At 42.9% G+C, this 20,159-nt stretch overlaps 1 protein-coding gene across 1 annotated transcript in view; it reads left to right on the forward strand.

The window, feature by feature from the left end:
• Positions 1–20,159, forward strand: part of PCSK1 (proprotein convertase subtilisin/kexin type 1) — an 81,430-nt gene that overhangs the window by 30,771 nt on the left and 30,500 nt on the right. Inside the window, exons 2-7 of the mRNA XM_088444671.1 lie at positions 4,448–4,552; positions 5,700–5,810; positions 7,791–7,937; positions 9,712–9,788; positions 10,963–11,051; positions 17,383–17,555. Coding sequence (XP_088300797.1) covers positions 4,448–4,552; positions 5,700–5,810; positions 7,791–7,937; positions 9,712–9,788; positions 10,963–11,051; positions 17,383–17,555 — 702 coding nt within the window. The remainder of the gene's footprint in view (positions 1–4,447; positions 4,553–5,699; positions 5,811–7,790; positions 7,938–9,711; positions 9,789–10,962; positions 11,052–17,382; positions 17,556–20,159) is intronic.

The raw sequence follows: 20,159 nt of genomic DNA on the forward strand, positions 1-20,159 counted from the left end.
ACCACTCTGCAGGACTTACTTCATCCTGCAATTATTTCAGCCTCACCACACCTGCATACTGGACTGTTTCCTGCCTGTCACTATCTGGACATTCTCCCATTTGCTTCACAACAGTTCTCAAGTGCACTTCAGTGCTATACCTGGACTATTTTTTTTGCCATATATATGTCTACTAAACCACTCATTAAAAGTTCCACATTTTCATTTAAATCTGCTTCTGTGGCTGCTCCTGTCACCACCCCGGGTCCACAACAAAACCAGAACCTCACAGTGCGTAGGGAAAAAGATGCTTTTACACAAAGCACCTTTATATGCATAATGTGTCGGTCACATCCCAAGATGCATCCAGCTGAAAGACAGTAACATTTGCACCAGATGTACAGCAGGTGTAATAAGTGTTTGTTATTATACCCCTGTTCCGCAAGAGAGAATATTGTCGTCAATGCTCCTTAGAAACTAAAAACAAACACAATAAAATATAATTAAAAACAGATACAAATATGGCACTCACCAGACTTGGAATCCTTACCAATAAATATTCATTTATTAATCAAACAGGATATATAGAGGTCAACATTTCAGTTTCAATTAGACTTAACATTGGTAAGAGTTGCACACGTACATACATTATTTTAAGTAGCTTTAAGTTTTCTTCAATTGGAGATATAGACCGTGCTAATGCTAATAGACAGCTTGAACGATCCCAATAAGTATGCTTCTCATCTTTTAACACAATTGTTACACAAACACAACTTGTAACATATAAACATAGATAAAATGTATCAAATATAATCAGTAACAATATATCCTACTGACTACTACCTATAAAAAATCTCTCACATGTGCCGGGATTGGTATGAATGACCGCCGGACCTATGCCCGGCGGTTCAAATCCCGACACCAGAAGACCGGCAGGACTGAAAATCCCGATTTGTAAGTATAGTAACTACACCTAACCCAATCCCTCCCCTAACCCTCCCTTAGGGTTGCCTAACCCTAACCTTCCCCCCCTAGTGCCTAACCATGATCCCCCCTGTAAGTGCCTAAACCTAACCCCCCCTTCCCCGCAGCCTAACCCCATCCTCCCCCCTGGTGTGCCTAACCCTAACCCCCCCTTCCCCTAGCCTAACCCTAACTCTCCCGAGGGGGGTGCCTAACCCTAAGTCCCCCCAGGAGCCCTGAAACCTAACCCCCCCCCACGGCTGTCCGCGCCTGGCTTACCTTCGTTCGGCATGCTGGGCGTCAGGCTCCCGGCGTAGGGATAATGATAGGCGTTGGTATTTCAACGCCTATCATTAGTCTCCTGTCGGGATTAGACAGTTGGGAAGCCGGCAGTCGGGATTTCGACCGTCGGCTTCCTGACTGCATCCCCATAAACCCTGTGATAATAGTAAGCACCAAAAATCAATCAGTGCTCATCAAGTGTGCAATGAGTATAAAGTGTCTCTGCTTAATATATAATTAATGTCATTTAGATAGTATGCTTAGTGTTCACTGCTATCCCAACTGTTAAAAGTATGAAGTAAATCTTCCCAGCTTGATAGCCACCTATATAGGGGAGCTAACCATGATCTGTACAGCACTACAACCAGTCTTTGTTACACCAATGGCAGGATGGTACCTGTAGAGCGCCGGTTCACCACTCTCCTAGAGGGACCTCTGTGTATCCGTGGTTATAGTAAAGCCTCTGAATTATTAACGATGATGTGGCAATATCAGAGGCCAGTTCACCCTGTGAAGTAGGTGCGGCAGCAACGAGGGCCGGCTCACTGCCTGATGTGGAGACCGCAGTCAGCTGTTGCCTCCTGGCTTGTGTTGCCCCAGTTGTTAATATCCTGCCGCTGCTTGTTTTACAGCCATGGCCAAAAGTTTTGAGAATGACACAAGTATTGGTTTTCACAAAGTTTGCTGCTTCAGTGTTTTTAGACCTTTTTGTCAGATGTTACTATGGTATACTGAAGTAATTACAAACATTTCATATGTGTCAAAGGCTTTTATTGACAATTACATTAAGTTTATGTAACCCCCCTTCAGTGTGCGGTGTGGTACATAGGTGCATTTGGAGTGATACACCTCCTATTGCCTCAGGCTAGCTCTCCAGGGTGTGGGCAATACCTGAGAAGGGGGTCCCTGACCATGCAGGCTTTATAACAGTCACACATATAGATACAGGTATAGATAGACACATGCAGCAACAGTTCTATTGAATAACTTGGGCGCCAGACCTTCTCTTATAAAAATAAACCAATTTATTTCTTTCCTCCTGCACATGACTTTACAGGACAAGAATATGGTTACAGCAGCTTCTCCTCTCCCTCCAGCTCATATATTTGGCATGTCAGATGGTATATGACAATCTTATGGATATGGTTACATTACATCACACTCTTCTTCACCAGCACAGTCTTTAAGCACAGTCACAATGAATGCTTTGCATTTTACACACACAGGTCCACCTGGCCCTTTGCTGGCTGGTGCCTGTAGTTCTCCACTTCATATGTGCAGGTCCACCTAGCCCTTCGCTGGCTGGTGCCTGTAGTTCTCCACTTCATACGTGCAGGTCCACCTAGCCCTTTGCTGGCTGGTGCCTGTAGTTCTCCACTTCATACGTGCAGGTCCACCTAGCCCTTTGTTGGCTGGTGCCTGTAGTTCTCCACTTCATACGTGCAGGTCCACCTAGCCCTTTGCTGGCTGGTGCCTGTAGTTCTCCACTTCATACGTGCAGGTCCACCTAGCCCTTTGCTGGCTGGTGCCTGTAGTTCTCCACTTCATACATGCAGGTCCACCTGGCCCTATGCTGGCTGGTGCCTGTAGTTCCACAGCTTCACACACATCTCACATAACTTCTTTTGCACTCTGCCTCTCCTTTGTCTCTTCTAAGACAATATACAGAGTGTCTCATACACAGTCTGCCTCTCTCTGCTCCCCTTCTCTATCACATGGGACAGCAATATACAGACTTTTCTATTGCAGCTATCAGACTCTCAGCTGCCGTCCATCCCTATCCTACAGGAATGGCTCCTATAGCCACACTGCTACCACAGTGACCCCCCCTTTAATGGCTGCTGGGGGGCTTTTATGCATAAGGGACTCCTCTGGTACCTTAACCGTAAAAGCTCCTGGGAAATTCCTCTTCCCCATCTCTTCACCACATATACTTGCGTCTCTTACCCCTCTCATGGGTGCTGAACACTTCACTGAGCGGCTCACACTGCAACCTTCCAGCTCTTTCTCTGTGGTCTCTCACAGACTTTATCTCAGTGGTCTCACTCCAGACCTATTTCTCCTTTGGCGTTAGATGGGCATCGTGGCAGTCACCACGGCCCCGCCAATCTCCCCCTGCCAGGGGAGCACGAGGGCTACATTTCTGCTTCCAGCTCTGAAGCTTCCCAAAGATGTCTGCCCTCTCCCAAATTCTTCTCAACCCCCTTTGTTCTCTCCCCCTCCTCCCTCTGCTCTGCCAGCTACACACCCAGTCTTCCCACCCATGCGTGTCTATCTCTCCAGCCCCTCCTTTACCTGAAAACTGATCCCAGGGTCTCAGGCATGTAATATCTACAACAGGAAGCAAGCTCTAACACTGAGAGGGGTGTATTTACAAATACCATCCCTTAGAGGGTGTTACATTTAAATGCAAAGAGTCAATATGTGCAGTATTGACCCTTCTTTTTCAAGACCTCTGCAATTCGCCCTGGGATGCTGTCAATCAAATTCTGGGCCACAAAATGACTGATGGCTGCCCATTCTTGCCTAATCAATGTTTGGAGTTTGTCAAAATTTGTGGGTTTTTGTTTGTCCACCCGCCTCTTTGGCCACAAGTTCTCAATGGGATTAAGGTCTGGGGTGTTTCCTGACCATGGACCCAAAATATCAATGTTTTGTTCCCCAAGCCACTTAGTTATCACTTTAGCCTTATGGCAAGGTGCTCAATCATGCTGGAAAAGGCATTGTTCATCACCAAACTGTTCTTGGATGGTTGGGAGAAGATGCTCTTGGAGGATGTTTTGGTACCATTCTTTATTCATGGCTGTGTTCTTAGGCAAAATTGTGAGTGAGACCACTTCCTTGGCTGAGAAGCATCCCCACACATGAATGGTCTCAGGATGCTGATGTTCACACTGGTGCTTGGTAGAATATTAAACCGATGGTAGCGGTGGGTGAAAAGTATTAAGCAGATGTAGCAGGAGCTGGATAGATAACCCTACCAACATGTTTCGCTCCTGGCATGGACTTTTTTCAAGCTTTTTTATAGTTTTCTTACCTACATGAAATCAGTGTACTTCTAGCCATCAGTTCTAAGAGGCTTTATTCTGTGCTATCTATTATTTAAATATAATAGGCTTTCTAATTCTATGTGTTCATTTAGTATTGTGTGCCTGTGTATGTATACACTATTTATCAGTATTATATATTTTATTTAGGCATGCATCGTGTTTTTTTCTTACAGATTGGATCACTTAAAAATCACTATTTATTTGAACTTCCAGTACATCCGAGGAGAATGCGGAGAAGTGCCCCACACGTTACAAAGCGGCTAGCTGATGATGAGCGGGTATGTGCCCTAGGACATACTGGAGTGATAAAAATATAGTTTCAAATATATATAAATGCCCCCCCCCCCTCTTTTTTTTTAAATTTCTTAATCTTATTGGACAATAAGAACAACACAAACACAAGGATGTACACAGAAGAGAGGTTTATACTCTATTATAGACATAAGGTCCAGTGCAGAGTTGAACATACGCTTGTTCCCAGAGCGCATCTTGCATTTTTTGTACTGCGCACGCTCTGGAAACAAGTGTACGTAATTACAGGTGATGCATAGTTGTACAGTATATATTTTAGTAGCATCTACACTTGTAACTGAGGTGGTGTAACTGGGTAATAGCAGTAGTCTCTCATATAGATTATGTGTAGTGGGGGGGTGTCAAAGCGACTGCGGGCTGGCTATGCTGAGTTAGGTGGAAGCATAGATATTCCTGCTGTCAGACACAGCTGTGCTAGTACCTCCATCCTGTTACCTGCGTTGAATATTAGGTTAGAGCAGAGGTTCCCATACGCGGTCCTCACAGCTCCCCAGCAGTGCAGGTTTTAGAGATATCCATGGTTGAGCACAGGTGGCTAAATCAAATGAACTGAGGTACTAATGAAGTCACCTGTACTGAACCATAGATATCTCTAAAACCTGAACTGTTGGTGAGCCTTGAGGACCATGTTTGGGAACCTCTGTTCTAGAGTGCATCTAACAAGTCTTCATCTTTCACCATTGATCTCTCTAGAACAGGGGTAGGCAATGTGTGGCACTCCAGCTGCTGTGGAGCTACACATCCCAGCATGCCTTGTCACAGTTTCAGCATGCCCAAACAGCAAAACTCTGGCAGGGCATGATATGATGTCAACTTCCACCGCAGTTGAAGTGCCACACATTGCATACTCCTGCTCTAGAAAATCATTTGAACAGTGGACGGAAAGGTAAACACCACAGACTTTCTGTGAGGGCATTTTAAACATTTCGTGCCAACTGCACTGTTGGGGGAATTATGCGGTGGGTTTGGTTGCATACATCAATTGTTCACTGTTCCTACACTTATACCACTTATGCATCAAATTCTATTAATAAAATATATGCTTTCAATAGCTGGGATTTTAAATTGTGTATAATACTGCAAATAACCCATGATGTATCGGTGTAATCCTAGGTGTCATGGGCAGAACAGCAGTACATTAAAGAGAGGAATAAGCGCTCCATCTTCAATCCAAACACAGAGAATCTATTCAATGATCCCATGTGGAGTCATCAGTGGTATTTGGTAAGTGCCCAGAGTCATTAAACATTATGAGAGACATTCATAACAACATCACCTGGGGTAGATTAACGAAATGTCGGTGTATCAAAGTCGCCAATGATCAGTTGCTTTGACCGATGGTTTTCAAATGGCAACAGAAGCTGCTAAAACAGACTGGTTTAACATTTATTGCTGTTGCTGTTTTTAAATCCATAGGTCAATGCCGCTGATCATCGTCGGCTTTGACAAACTGCGCAATAGTAAATCTAGCCCCCGGTATCAGGTCTCTCCTGTCGTCCTTGTAAACTGCATCTACTAGGAGTAGCTCTTTTAAATTTAGTTTGCACTGAACCCTTTAGCAATGGCTAATATGGTGACCCATCAAACTAATCGGGGTTTCCCCCCAGTTTAAAATAAGAAAAAAGAGAAAGTGAAATAAAAAGTATACTTTTATTTATTTGACTCACATTTGTAGCTGATAAATTCAAGAAAGCTATCCAATTATATTTTTAGGTAAATGAGTAGGCTGGCGCTAACAGTCTAAATGCCAGGTACACACTACACAATATGCCGTCCGATCCAGCGGATCGGACGACATATTGTCCACATCGGCCAGTGTGTACAGGCTATGTTGCTGACGATGCCAGCTCTCGCACGTCGTTAGGTCCGTTACATCCGATGGCCGATATCATCTGGCAGGGGCCATGCTGCCGAATGCAGCATGGCCCCCGCTGTCGCACAGTCACTCCCGAAATTGGCAAGTGTGTAGGCACTTGCCAATGGTGGTACCCCGCCGGGTCCTGTCGCTAGTGTGTGCCTACCTTAAAAGTTAAATACATTTTTAAAAATCCACATTAGTTATTAAATAGGTGTTTTTGCTGTAATTTCCCTGTGGTTTGACCATTAATAAATCTGGCAGTTTAAAAACCGCCAAAAAAGATGCAATCTGACCAACTCACTGCTTGACAACTCTACACCAATGTCTTTACAATGAAAACATTCTTCTAGGGGGCTTAGAACACCTTTGAAGTGTGTGTGGATTGGTTTTTATAAATATCTCCTTACATACGCTGTGGATATGCAATCCACTGAAAAGTCAGGTAGAGAATTTCTGGCCAGGACAGTGATAGAGAAGACTGTCAGCATTCTAAAGGAAACAATGTCTTCCTATATCTGGGAATGCTATGGGATAGAAGTAAATTGAGATAGAATAATCTTCCTAGGATCAAAATAACATTACACTGCATACACACCTCATCACTGTGTCCCATCGTAGTGGTGGCTGATGCTTATTAGTAGATTGGGGGGCTTGGCAGCAAGTGAAGGGCGCTATTGTGTACCCCTCTATTCTGGTATGTACAGTCACTTAACCCTCTACAATGCATTAGTGCCATCATTGACTGTATAGATTAAAATGGAAAAATACTTTGATTTCATTGTAATTAATTATATAAATATAATAACTTGGAACAATTTTTTGCAGTATGGGAGAGTTATATGGTGAAGTTTTCTGCAGCTGTTAAATCCCAAATTCATAATTATTTTTCAAATACCACATGGTATATGCTATGCATGGTGGATAATGACCCTCCTATTGCTGTGTAATTTTATATTACAAAAGTCCATTATTTTGCGGACATGGGTGATTGCTTTGTTTCATGGAGGGAGGGTTTGGGGCGAGCAAGGTGATTTTAATTTTTTTCTTTTTTGTAATATATATGTATTCTCTTGACTTGATGTATACAACAATACTTTGTTCTGTTTTTGAACTTCCAGTAATGTATACATTGATGGTTATTCTGCATATTGTTTGCAAGATATTCTTATGTAACACTCATTGCTTCAATAAAATTTTTTTTATAAAATATAAACATAATAATTTGTAACTGCAATTTGATGCACAAAAATAAATATGTCAGCTTGCACATATTGCTTAATTTAACTGTATTGCAGAAGTGCATGATCCAAATGTTCCATGCTAATTTTTTTATTTTATATCCTCAGCAAGACACAAGAGCCAACCCATCTTTACCCAAGTTGGACCTTCACGTCATCCCAGTATGGAGAAAGGGAATAACCGGAAAAGGCGTTGTTGTAACTGTACTTGATGATGGTCTGGAATGGAACCATACAGATATCTATGGAAATTATGTATGTTTAAGGCTTATTTAAGCACAATTATAGTACAGCAATAAAAACTACTGTTGGCCAAGGACAAATAGCCAATTCCGCTGTCATGTTTACCCTGTCTGCAGACTCAGGCTCTGGCGGCCTGCTGTGATTAACCTACTGCCACATGAACAGGGCTCATTTCTTCTGCACAAATTATATAGGCTCATAAATGTGCATATAGTCCTTCTTGCCATTGGCAAATTGTGCCTAATAACCTCTGTCCATAGCCTTCTACATTATATGTTTATATATTTTTGGTTATGGGAATTTTTGGACAGGGCCAGCTCCAGGGCCATTCTAGCAGAGTGGCTGCATGAGGGTGCCATCCCATAGGTGGAGCAGTACTGTTGCCACTGAGGCCCAGTGACCGATGATCGACGGCAATCACCATGCGCTAGCAGCACCACGTCCATACTCTAGGGTGCCTATAAACGGAATCGGTATGAAATACCCTTTGCGATTCCCTGCAGCGCCTGGAAATCCAGATCGTGGATAGGTAAGTATTCTCTAACCTAACCCCCTAACCCTAACCCTCCTTAGGGGTGCCTAACCCTTACCTTCCCCCAAGTGCCTAACCATAATCCCCCCTCTAAGTGCCTAACCCTAACCCCCCCTTCCCCGCTGCCTAAACCTAAGTCCCCCGGGGGTGTGCCCTAGCCTAACCCTAACCCTCCCGGGGGGGTGCCTAACCCCAACTCCCCCCCTGGTGGCCTAAGCCTAACCCTTCCCCTCCCCCGCGGCTGTCCGGCACCCTCCGATCGGGATGCCGGGCGCCGGTCTCCCGGCGTCGGGGAAATGCCGGGTGTCTGCATCTAGACGCCCGGCATTTCATACCTCGCCGGGATATGACAGTTGGGAAGCTAGCTGCCGGTATTAAGGCAGCCGGCTTCCCGATTGTATACCCTATAAACTAACTTCTAGCCTGGGCAGCACTGGGCTCATCTTCTGAGCAGCTCAGATGCAGCCCAGGTTGTGACCTTTAAATGGTGACGCGGTGGTGTGACATCGTAGGTCACGCTGCCGCAGAGTGCACTACAGTTACTGGTAAGGTGACTTACTGAGACTTCCAAGTTTCTCTATTGAAGTTCTTTACAGTTTGTCTTCAATGTATAATATTTGTTACAGTGGGGGCAATGAATGTGTTTTTTTTCCTGTGAGGGCCATGAATGTGGGTTTTATTTTTTTCTTGTAGGGGCCAATGTGTGTAGGTTTTATTTGTTTCCTATAGGGGCCAATATGCATGGGTTTTATTTTTTTTCTGAAGGTGCCAATGTGTATGGGTTTTATTTTTTTCCTGCGTGGAACAAACTGTGATATTTGTGTTGTTTTTTCTCTGGAATTTCTTGCCAAAATTGTTAAAATAACCAAGTGACGGGCAAGTAGGTAATACATTAGCAATAATCCTTCATGTTTTGCTATAGATGAGAGACATGGGACAGAATAACCAGTTTTAGGATAATGTAAATATTTTCACCATGAAAACTGAGTGTAAATTTTATTTTATGTGTACTGTATAATATGATACGTTTTTTTCTGTGTACACTACCAGAGGTACCTCGGCTGGTTTATGTGGGAAGAATAAACAGTAGAAACTTTGTGTTAAATAGTTATTTCTTCCCCAGGGTGCTTAGAATAATAAATGCTTAATCAAGTAGTAAATGTGAACCAATGTAATTATTCCATGGTTTGAACAATACAGCTCACTGCTTATGCTATTGTATATTTGATTCTAGATTGATTCTTTGTATTCCAGGATCCTGAAGCAAGTTATGACTTCAATAATAATGACCAAGACCCCTTCCCACGATATGACCTTACAAATGAGAACAAGTAAGTATATAAAAACAACATTAATGGGCAACTAATTATAAAATATTAACAAAAATAGATGGTCTATAGTATAGGCTGTATGAGAGAATCTAAAAAACAAGCCTTTCTACATCATATTTATCTCTTATAAACAATATAAGTTGCCAGTTAAACATCCTTTAATATATATATATATATATATATATATATATATATGTATTATAACATGTAGGAGACAGAACTGAGCTTTCTAAGCACACATTCACCCACTTACTGATAAGACAACTGTTTCTTCTTGCTGGCAGCTGCTCTCTAGTCTCTCTTGTCTGGCAAACTGATTAAGAATTCCAATCCACACATGCAGCAGACCTGGTAGGAAAAGCTACTGCGACTGGGCATGTGCAGCAGCTTCATTCTATCCCTTATAGTGCAAGTTGTGTGCTGCTCTAGTCAATTCATATTATCTACTACTGATAGTATCTTCATGATTTCAGTGAACTTCCAAAGCATTCCTCTACTGTCTGTTCGATACAATGTTGATGAGTGTAGTTACTTGCCAAGCAGGTCATCGCTTTGTCAGTTTGCCAGATTGACATATATTTCAATATAAACACAGACATAAGTATTTTGTAAGTGTGAAATGTGTAAAAGAATTAAATATTCTACTTACAAAGTGAGAGATATGAGGATTAATAGTTTTTGTAAGATAATACTTCTTTGGGAACAGTATTTTCAATTAAAAAAGCACAAGTACTTTCTAGGAAATGTTGTCATAACTGAGGGTAACTGGTATCAGTGACACTAAGGGGTTGATTTATTAGCCACAAAATACTTGCACCCTCGAGTAAGTGTGATTATATGCCGCACTTATGGTACCTACGGATTCGCAGATTTTGGTTCGTAGCCCCATGAGGCAACGTCCGAAAATCCATAAGATTGGGCCACAAGAGAGGCGAGTTGCGGTGCCATTTGGTGACGTTTCCACGCCATTACAATGGCAACTTCCCCCCCTGGTGTCTACTTGAATTGACCACTAAGATATCAGGTGCAATGATAAAATGTAAACTTAATATGCAAATAGATTGCTATCTCAACAATAGTATTTACACTGTAGCAATGGCTAAAAGTAATTAACTTTTATTTTACTGTATTATTAAGGTCATTGACTGCATTTAATTTCTTGTCAATATTACAGACATGGCACAAGATGTGCTGGAGAAGTTGCAATGATCGCAAACAATAAGAAATGTGGTGTCGGCGTTGCATACAATGCAAAAGTTGGAGGTAAGAGTCAAGATTATGGTTGAGATGTATCAAACCTTTCAATAGAGGACAAGTGGAGAAGTTGCCCATAGCAACCAATCAGCTTCTCGGAAATCCTATAAAATGATAGCTAGAAGCTGATTGGTTGCTATGTACAACGTCTACAAAGAAAAGAGATCTCAGACTGCACATTCTGGACATATATATATAATTGGAGGTGCTACCTGTGGAGACCATTGATATATACACAAAGAAAAAATACAGATGCACAACTCCAAATTAACTGATTATATATAAATAAATACATTTTGCAGTAAATACAATAGAGGTTTTTGGCATAATCTTGGCCAAGCTTATGGGCCTGCCCACCATATCCGGGTAACCTCTTGTCGGGCAGGTCCCTAACATACTAAGGCTCAAATCCAGAGCGCGGGACACCCCCAAACTAGCCCAGCCAATCCACCCCAAAACACCGCTCTAATAAGAAAAGTGAAGTGTTAAGAGCAGCCGCTGGCCGCATATAAAGCATAAAAATAAAAAAGTGAAATACATATATATAAAGGAAACAGACAGTGAAGTATTAAAATGTGTTAAAGGAAAATGTGTTATACTGCAGTGCCCTGAAGCAGATCAGCAAAGCAATCTAGGGGAACCCACACCCCAAAAATGAACCAAAGATGCACTACACAGTCTAAATATTAGCAGGACTTACCTATATTGTGCCTCTGACTGGTGTGCATATTACATTGCCAGACTCCATGCTGTAACCAATATAGTAGAAGTGCTAGTCTGAGTGGGAAGTGGCTCAGGCTTCCCAGGTGTGCAAATCAATGCACAAATTAGTTTACAAAGAAAATAGATCTCAGACTGCACATTCTGGACATATATATATATATATATAATTGGAGGTGCTACCTGTGGAGACCATTGATATATACACAAAGAAAAAATACAGGTGCACAACTCCAAATTAACTGATTATATATAAATAAATACATTTTGCAGTAAATACAATAGAGGTTTTTGGCATAATCTTGGCCAAGCTTATGGTCCTGCCCACCATATCCGGGTAACCTCTTGTTGGGCAGGTCCCTAACATACTAAGGCTCAAATCCAGAGCGCAGGACACCCCCAAACTAGCCCAGCCAATCCACCCCAAAACACCGCTCTAATAAGAAAAGTGAAGTGTTAATTGCAGCCGCTGGCCGCATATAAAGCTTTCTTTCTTTATGTACAACGTCTCCAACTGTCCTCTTTAGAAAGCTGGATACATCCCCCCATAAATTTGGAATAGTTGCTGCATTATTTTGACGTGAACAATGGTAACATTTCACAATATACTGTATATTTCATAGTAGAACTTTTACGTCAGTGTTTCGAAACCTCGGTCCTCAAGGCACACTAACAGTAAGGATTTTAGTGATCTCCATGCTTGAGCACAGATGGTGAAATTAAAATAACTGAGGTTCTAATTAAGACACCTGTGCTCAAGTATGGCTATCCTTAAAACCTGGACTGCTAGTGTGCCTTGAGGACCGTGGTTGGGAACCCCTGCTTTACGTCGTGGTTGGGAACCCCTGCTTTACGTCATGAATGAGTTATTCATTTCTGACATATTACAAAACAGTCTATTTCTTACATTGGAACGCTGTGGAAAGTGCCTATTCTTAGACAGTTGCAGAGCTGAACACTGGAAGAGCCTTAATGCATTTTTAGTCTGTCCAAGATTTTGAACTCCCTAATTTGAAAACCACTAATTTTCAGTTCACATGCTGGTGAACACAGAACAGAGAAATGCACCTTGAGCACATCTACTAAAGGGGGAAGGTAAATTACCAAAATGTATTACCAAATACTACAGTATTCCAATAAGCTGCTTAAATATGATGGTTAACCTTGTGTCTAAATCATTTGCTAATCCCTTATATAACTGCATTTCAAGTATTGACATCTTAACCATAAAAAATAAAACATGACCCCCCCAATAGCTGGCGGGAAGAAGGTCCAATTTTATTTATAACTTCTATGACATTGGTGGTCCAGAAAAAGCAATTGCAAACATACTATTTATATCTGATCGTCGGGGTAGGAAATACTGTACCCACCTAGGTAATGGTGGGCACTGCTGTGCCCACCTACAACTCAATTATTAGATTCCTCCAATCCATGGGTCATGAAGCCAGAAATTCCTCCTACATTTGGCAGGCAACCACCCGAATAAGATGTACTGTATGCCGCCGGTCAATAAGCTTGGGAGAAACCTTCACGATTCATCAGTAACAAAGAGGGCTGTGGCATTACAAGCCTCTCCCTATACCGAGGCAGGTGTCCGCTGCCTATACTGAGTCAGGTAAAATCAGTAAGTGTGCACAATCCCTACATGTCCCCAGAGGACATTTCATCCTCCTATCACATATATACCATTGTGCCTTAATTGTATTCTATTTTGCTATTGCATTTTTCCCACCAATGCTAGGACCCTTTCAGGACCTAGCCTGCCACCAACCAAATAGACTCTGCACTGACATAAGCTAGGAGATCATCCACAAACCATGCCATAACCCTGTTGCACAGTTGCACACTGTCTGCCCCGTACAGTGACTCCACCCTGGCATCCAAGCGAGAGTGACTTACCATTTTGCTACCTAGACCATGTATAACTCTGCCTACCCTTCGGTTAACCTTCTAACTTGCTACATGCATAGCTAGCCCACACCCAGCCTGTCAGTACCTACTTGGGACAATAGCCAACCAAACCAGTCGTATGACAGACAAATAAGCATGTAGCTCAGTCAAATTTTGCTTTAATAGCATTAATCATTCTGCCTAGATTGTTTCCAGCAAGGTGTAATACCACTATATTAGGGCAACCAAACTGTTTTACATCCTTACCCAATTCTGCAGCTAACTGTGCCCACAACATTCCCCTCCATCCTTACTAATGAACCCTATTTAACTGCCTATCCTTACATCTAACTAAACCCTTCTCCCTAACACAGGGCCTGCTTTAGCATGAATCGCAATTGCAACCGCATACGCAGATCGGCCGATGGTGGCGCGTACTGCGCATTTGTATGCACCGCAGTGTGCGTGCAAAGGTCAGCATTGCAATTGTGCGCGAGGATAGAAAGCCATCATAGTGTGAGTGATGGGAAAGCAGCGTTTGGGGGTGGTGACTGGGGAGTGGTAGGAGAAATGCAGGCGTGCCTGTCCATGTGAACGCCATTTCCTGAGCGTGCATAAATTAGCCACTGCAACGGCATAAGCAGCTTGAGTCCTCACTGGGTGCAAAAAGACTTGCAATTTCTAAGATAGGTAAGAGCTGCAGTAATTCTGTATGAGGGTGCGATGTTAATCGATGTTACCGATGTATACGCAGGACTGAGGGGTATTACGGATGTGAGAAACCGGTAGTGGGTGTCTCTATGCTGGCTGAACAGTTACAAACATTAGCATATTTTTGCAGATAAAGTGCATGCGATTTTGCAGCCGTGATCGCAATAGCGATCCATACTGAATCAGGCCCATAGATCGCAGCTGAGAAAACAGACGAGTGGCCTGCGATCTACATGTCTCCATACATGCCTTCCATAGCTAATCTCTATTAAAATGCCTACATCAGGTTTGGAACCGATGGAGGGGGTGAAGAAAAACTTGAGTCTATTAGATCAAATTGGAATGATTAGTAAATTCGTAGCAACCCGAGTAAACAACCCCGCACAGAGGAAAATCCCTTCTCACCTGAAATAGTGATGAGCATGAGTACCCATCTGTCCTGTCTAATGTCTTTTGCACCTTCTCAGTGCCTTGATATTACTAATAGACAACTACGAAGTGCCAGCAGTAGTTGCTGCTCCAATCTGAAATCAGTAAGAGGCAAAGTTTTTGTCATCCAACCCCAGGTCTGAAGTACACTTATTGAATACTGCTAAGAACTGAACTTTGGTCAGGTGTGCACCCCTCTCGGGCGAAAACCAGGCTGACCCGTGGGCTTAGCAATACATAATGAGTTGCCAATTGGAGTGGACAGATATCTTTATTATGAAAGTGAAATACACTAAACCCTGCCCTTCTGATCAGTTTTCGACCGGTGAATTTTGCATAAAACCAGACTCACTGATCAGTACATTAGTGCACATATTACCTGTGTCAATTGATGTTCTAAAGCAGCCACCAGCTTCCCTATCCAAAAGGCCCCAAAATAAGTAAAGGAAAAAGCCACCTGGAAAAAGGCCACATCTAAAGGGGAAGCAATCGGGAAGCCGACGGATGTAATCCCGACCGCCAGCTTCCCGACTGTCTAATCTTGGCAAGGCACTAATTACAGGCGTCGATATCCCGACGCCTGTCATTAGACCTACGCCAGGAGCCCGACACCCAGCTTACCGATCGAAAATAAACCGGACGCAGACAGCCGCGGGGGGGAGGGTATTAGGTTAGTGGCTCCCGGGGGGGGATTTAGGGTTAGGCACCCCCCGGGAGGTTAGGTTTAGGATAGGGGAAGGGGGGCTTAGGGTTAGACAACCCCCCGGGGTACTTAAGTTTAGGCTGCGGGGAAGGGGGGGTTAGGTATAGGCACTTAGAGGGGGGTTAGGGTTAGGCACTGGGGGGAGAGGTTAGGGTTAGGCACCACTAAGGGAGGGTTAGGGTTGGGGGGGGGGGAATTGGGTTAGTTATACTTACCCTAAGGACGATCGGGATTTCCTCCTCTGTCGGGCTGCCGCCGTCGGGATTAGAACTACCGGACATGCGGCCAGCGATAAATCATACTGAATCCATCTAAAGGGCTGATAATGATACTACTGGTTGTCCCCATCAAATTGGACATCATGTATGAGTCAATAGGCCTTTGTACATCACCTTTTCCAGGTTGGCGTCTGCCCCAGCCTTTCAGAGCATTTGAGACAAGAAACCACCTAGTGACTGCCTTTTAACTTCAGGAGAAAAAAAAAACTGCTATGTCACCAACTATGGATGCCCTAGAAATCCCTGAAATGTAGCTCACCCAGTTGTGGTCTAATAGTCTGCTGGTATTATCTGGGTTGGCCTCTAAAAACTTTTGCCATGCTATCCAAGCTGTACTTGCCGTATGTAGTGGGAGCTACAATCACCCACTCAAGTACGAGTACCCGATTCCAAGCCAAACCGAGCAAAGCTATGTGTTTCCACATAGCTTTACTCCGCGCGAATGACCGGGGCACACGTGGGCCCCATCATTGAAGGAGCCGTCAGCCAATCAGCGGGCATCTCCGTCGGAGCAGCTTGCTAATTGGCTGTGTGCGGTCACCGTGTCTCCCCATAGACTTCTATGGGGAGAATTCTCCATTGAAGTCTATGCTGGGAACCGCGACATTGTATCTACTGCTGTAACCACAAGGTTATTTGAGGTCACCCTACAGAAATAAGCATACACAAATCACAATGATTTGGGTATGTTTCTGACCATCTCGCAGCTCGGGGGTTGAGAGTTTGAAAAGTGAATTTGACAGAGAGTTTGCTCCTATCTCCCCCGTCTTTGCCATCTCGATTCTTGGTAAATTTGAGAGATGTATGTTTTAGGTGAAATTACTTCCGATTTGGCCCTATGGTGATTTAATTCGAGTTTGCTATCTCATCCGAGTTTTACGAGTGAGATGAGAGAATTCTCTCTCTAACTCACCTGACTTTGCCTTTAGTAAATTTGCAAGCAGGAAAAAAAATCAATAAATCACCCGAAATGGTCAATGGTAAATTTACTCCCAGGCTTCATCTACCATCACTACAGTATGTCTGCTGACTAATCTATACCCCTTGTGACTGTAAACCCTCTGCTTTATCTGCCTGCTGCATATTTAGCCTGTAAGTAGTATCTACTGATACATGTCCAGTGAGCTGACAAAGTCCTACCAATTAATCCTACTGTTTGTTACTAAGCTACAACTGGATGTGATGTAGATCTACGTCGATACACAATATTGCTGTTGAGTGAATCATTGTTTGGAATGATGAAAAAATTAATTGACAGCATAGCAGTTACACACAATATAGTCATTTACAAACAAGCGGGGTAGAAATACGCATATGAGGCAAAATGACACTTTATAAAATCTTCAGTAAGTATCCATTTACCTCAGTACATTCAGTGCATCGTTTGCACATTTCTATGCTGATTATAAAAGTGGTAAATATTGATCTGGGAACTGCAAACTTTTCAGATGTTTATTGAAAGCCCTACTGTGGCTATGGGTTATTTAAATTACTGTGGCTAGGAGTTATTTAAATAATCGCTTGAAATATGAAAAATTAGAATATTGAATTATAATGTTCATAGATGAATAATTTCTGTACATATGATTTATGTTCTTTCATTTAGGTATTCGGATGCTGGATGGTGTTGTCACTGATGCCATTGAAGCAAGTTCTATTGGATTTAATCCACAGCACGTGGATATTTACAGTGCTAGCTGGGGACCAAACGATGATGGTAAAACTGTAGAAGGCCCTGGGAGACTGGCCCAAAAGGCCTTTGAGTATGGCATCAAACAGGTGAGAGACCGCAAAAACAATCATAAAATATTAGCAGGCATCCATTAATAGAGGTTATTAAAATAGGATTGCCAATGTAAAATAAACATATATTTTTTTTATTCTTATTTTTTATTATTCTTTTCTATAAATGCCTGAACTAATGGTAAATTAATGCAAAGTAGCAGGAACCGTATGTAGGACACAGAGGGCCTGATTTAGAGCCGCTCGCTCTGAATCAGGGCCGGGCTATTTTTTTTTTTCGAACGGCCTCCTGGCCACTCGCATAGCTGTGGGTGACCACCCACAGCTATAGCAAGCGGCCAGGAAGATTGTCGCGATGGTCAAGACCATCGCGACCATAGGGCTTGCGACGAGACCCTTGTGGTAGAGTCTTGTTGCAAGTCCCAGAGAGATTTCGGCTCTAACAGAGCCGAAATCTCTCCCACTGACTTTGCTCGTGATGTCAGTGGGGCCGCCCCCAAACGGAGGCGTTCACATGGGAACGCCTCCGTTTGGGCAGGCACTCCCCCGGCCCGTCCACCAAAGGGGCCGTGCTGCCACTCAACATCGACAGCATGCCCCCTTTGTTGCGAGACCCGGAGCGACGGATTGCCCGTAGCTATCCGGGTCTCGCGCATGCGCACGACGGAACCGGCACCGTCGTGCGCATGCGTACTGGCCCACCATTGACCCGGTTGCGAGCGCACAGGTCTGAATCAGGCCCAGAGTTTTACTTATAATGATAAAATGTGTAAGCTGTTTGAGTAAAGGCCCCCATACATCAGCAATTGATTGCAGCAATCGTGCAATTTGCAATCAATTGTGTATAAAAATCTTTCCCATTTTCAATCGATTGCAGATTGCAGAGATGCCACAATCGATTGAAAAAGGTAAAGATTTTTATACACAATCGATTGCAAATTGCACGATTGCTGCAATCAATTGCTGACTTTAAGCAGTAAAACTGATAAAGTCAGGGTTAAAATTCTAAGGTACATAGCAGGGTTCCCAAACTCGTTCTGCAAGGCACCCACAGTCCAGGTCTTAAATCTGGAGGGGGGTTCAGGGGCAAATGCAGGATTTGTAAGGGGGGGGGTTCTGCATATGTATGTGTATAATATATATATATATATATATATATGTATATATAATATATACAGGTTGAGTCTCCCATATCCAAATATTCCGAATACAGTAATGAAACTTTTGATTTTTGATGGTTCACTGTACACAAACTTTGTCTGGACAACTTAAAGAATTTGTTGTAATGAATGGTCGTTATTGGCAAATTTGTGTAAAATGTCGTCTAGTGTGTACCCGGCTTTAGTAGAGATTATTAAGAAAAAGAGGACATAAATCATAAGTGGAAGAGGATGAAAAAAGATGACACAAAGGGCCGTATTCAATTAGGCAGCGAAAAGCCATTTTTGGCAACATTTTTTCCCCGATGACGTAATTTTCGACGATTCCAATTAACCCCGCATTCAATTTGTCCGACCTTTCGTTGGTGCGAAAAGTTTGCGCCTTGTAACCAGCGGAAAAGATTTGCCAATGAATACCTGGCGGAAAAAAGTGCAGAATTGGGGTTTTGGGGTGCAAACTTGCGGCAACCACCCTGAACCCTTCTTACACCCCCCTTGACGCTAACTGCGTCAAAAAACGCTAAAACCCCCCACAAAGGACACCCCAAAAAAGCACTCTGAAAAAGTGGGCGAAAAAGTTCAAAGTGGGGGTACAAATTAAAAAACTAGTGAAGTAGCCTTTGGGGGGATCTACAAGTATGGGGGAGGTGTTTTTTGGATTGCAGGTGTCTACTGAAGGTGCGTTTTTGGCGCTTTTTAATGCTTGACATTAGCAATTTTAAAATATGCTTGCACCCATTTTCATGTAAGCCAAATTTGATGGGACTACTTGTTTTCCCCCCAAAAAATTGGTAAATGCTATTCTTCACCACTGTCCCAAAGACGCTAAATAGTGCCTATTGAGACCATTCAAAGACCCCAAATAGTTTTTGCAGGACTATTCTGGGGTACCCATAGTGAACCCCTAATGTCAGAGCATCTTTTGAGGTGTCAGGCTGATTTCCCCAAAAATTACAGGACTTTTCGACGATTTCGTTTTCACCGGGTCCCGTTTTCGCCGATTTGGAATTGAATAGGGGGATTAGCGGGGACGCGCGCGAAAACTTTTCGAGTGCAAAACCTCCGATGATGGCAAAAAGTCCGGCCTCGGATTTTTTGCTCCTAATTGAATACGGCCCAAAGACCTTTCTGTAACACTGCTACAAGAAGTTCCAGGGCAATATGTTTCAGGAGTGAACATTGAAGAAACACTTATACAGCTGGGTTATTTCTTTATTGCACTTCAATTAATAAGCTTGATTTTTTTTGTACTACTCTTATAGGAAAGGCAGTGTTAAGTATTCTGATGTTACAATGCCTGTCAGTACAATACACAAAGGGATATTTAATAACACCGGCTGCATATCACCAGTGCACCACAACTTACTGGGGTATCCAATTAACATGAAGTTTGCTCATTCCATAAAATTAACATGAAGTTCCATGAAATTAACATGAAGTTTGCTCATTCCATAAAATTAACATGAAGTTCCATGAAATT

The sequence above is a fragment of the Taudactylus pleione genome, unplaced genomic scaffold (assembly GCF_031769625.1).
Source record: "Taudactylus pleione unplaced genomic scaffold, aTauple2 ptg000370l, whole genome shotgun sequence".
Lineage (NCBI taxonomy): Eukaryota > Metazoa > Chordata > Amphibia > Anura > Myobatrachidae > Taudactylus > Taudactylus pleione.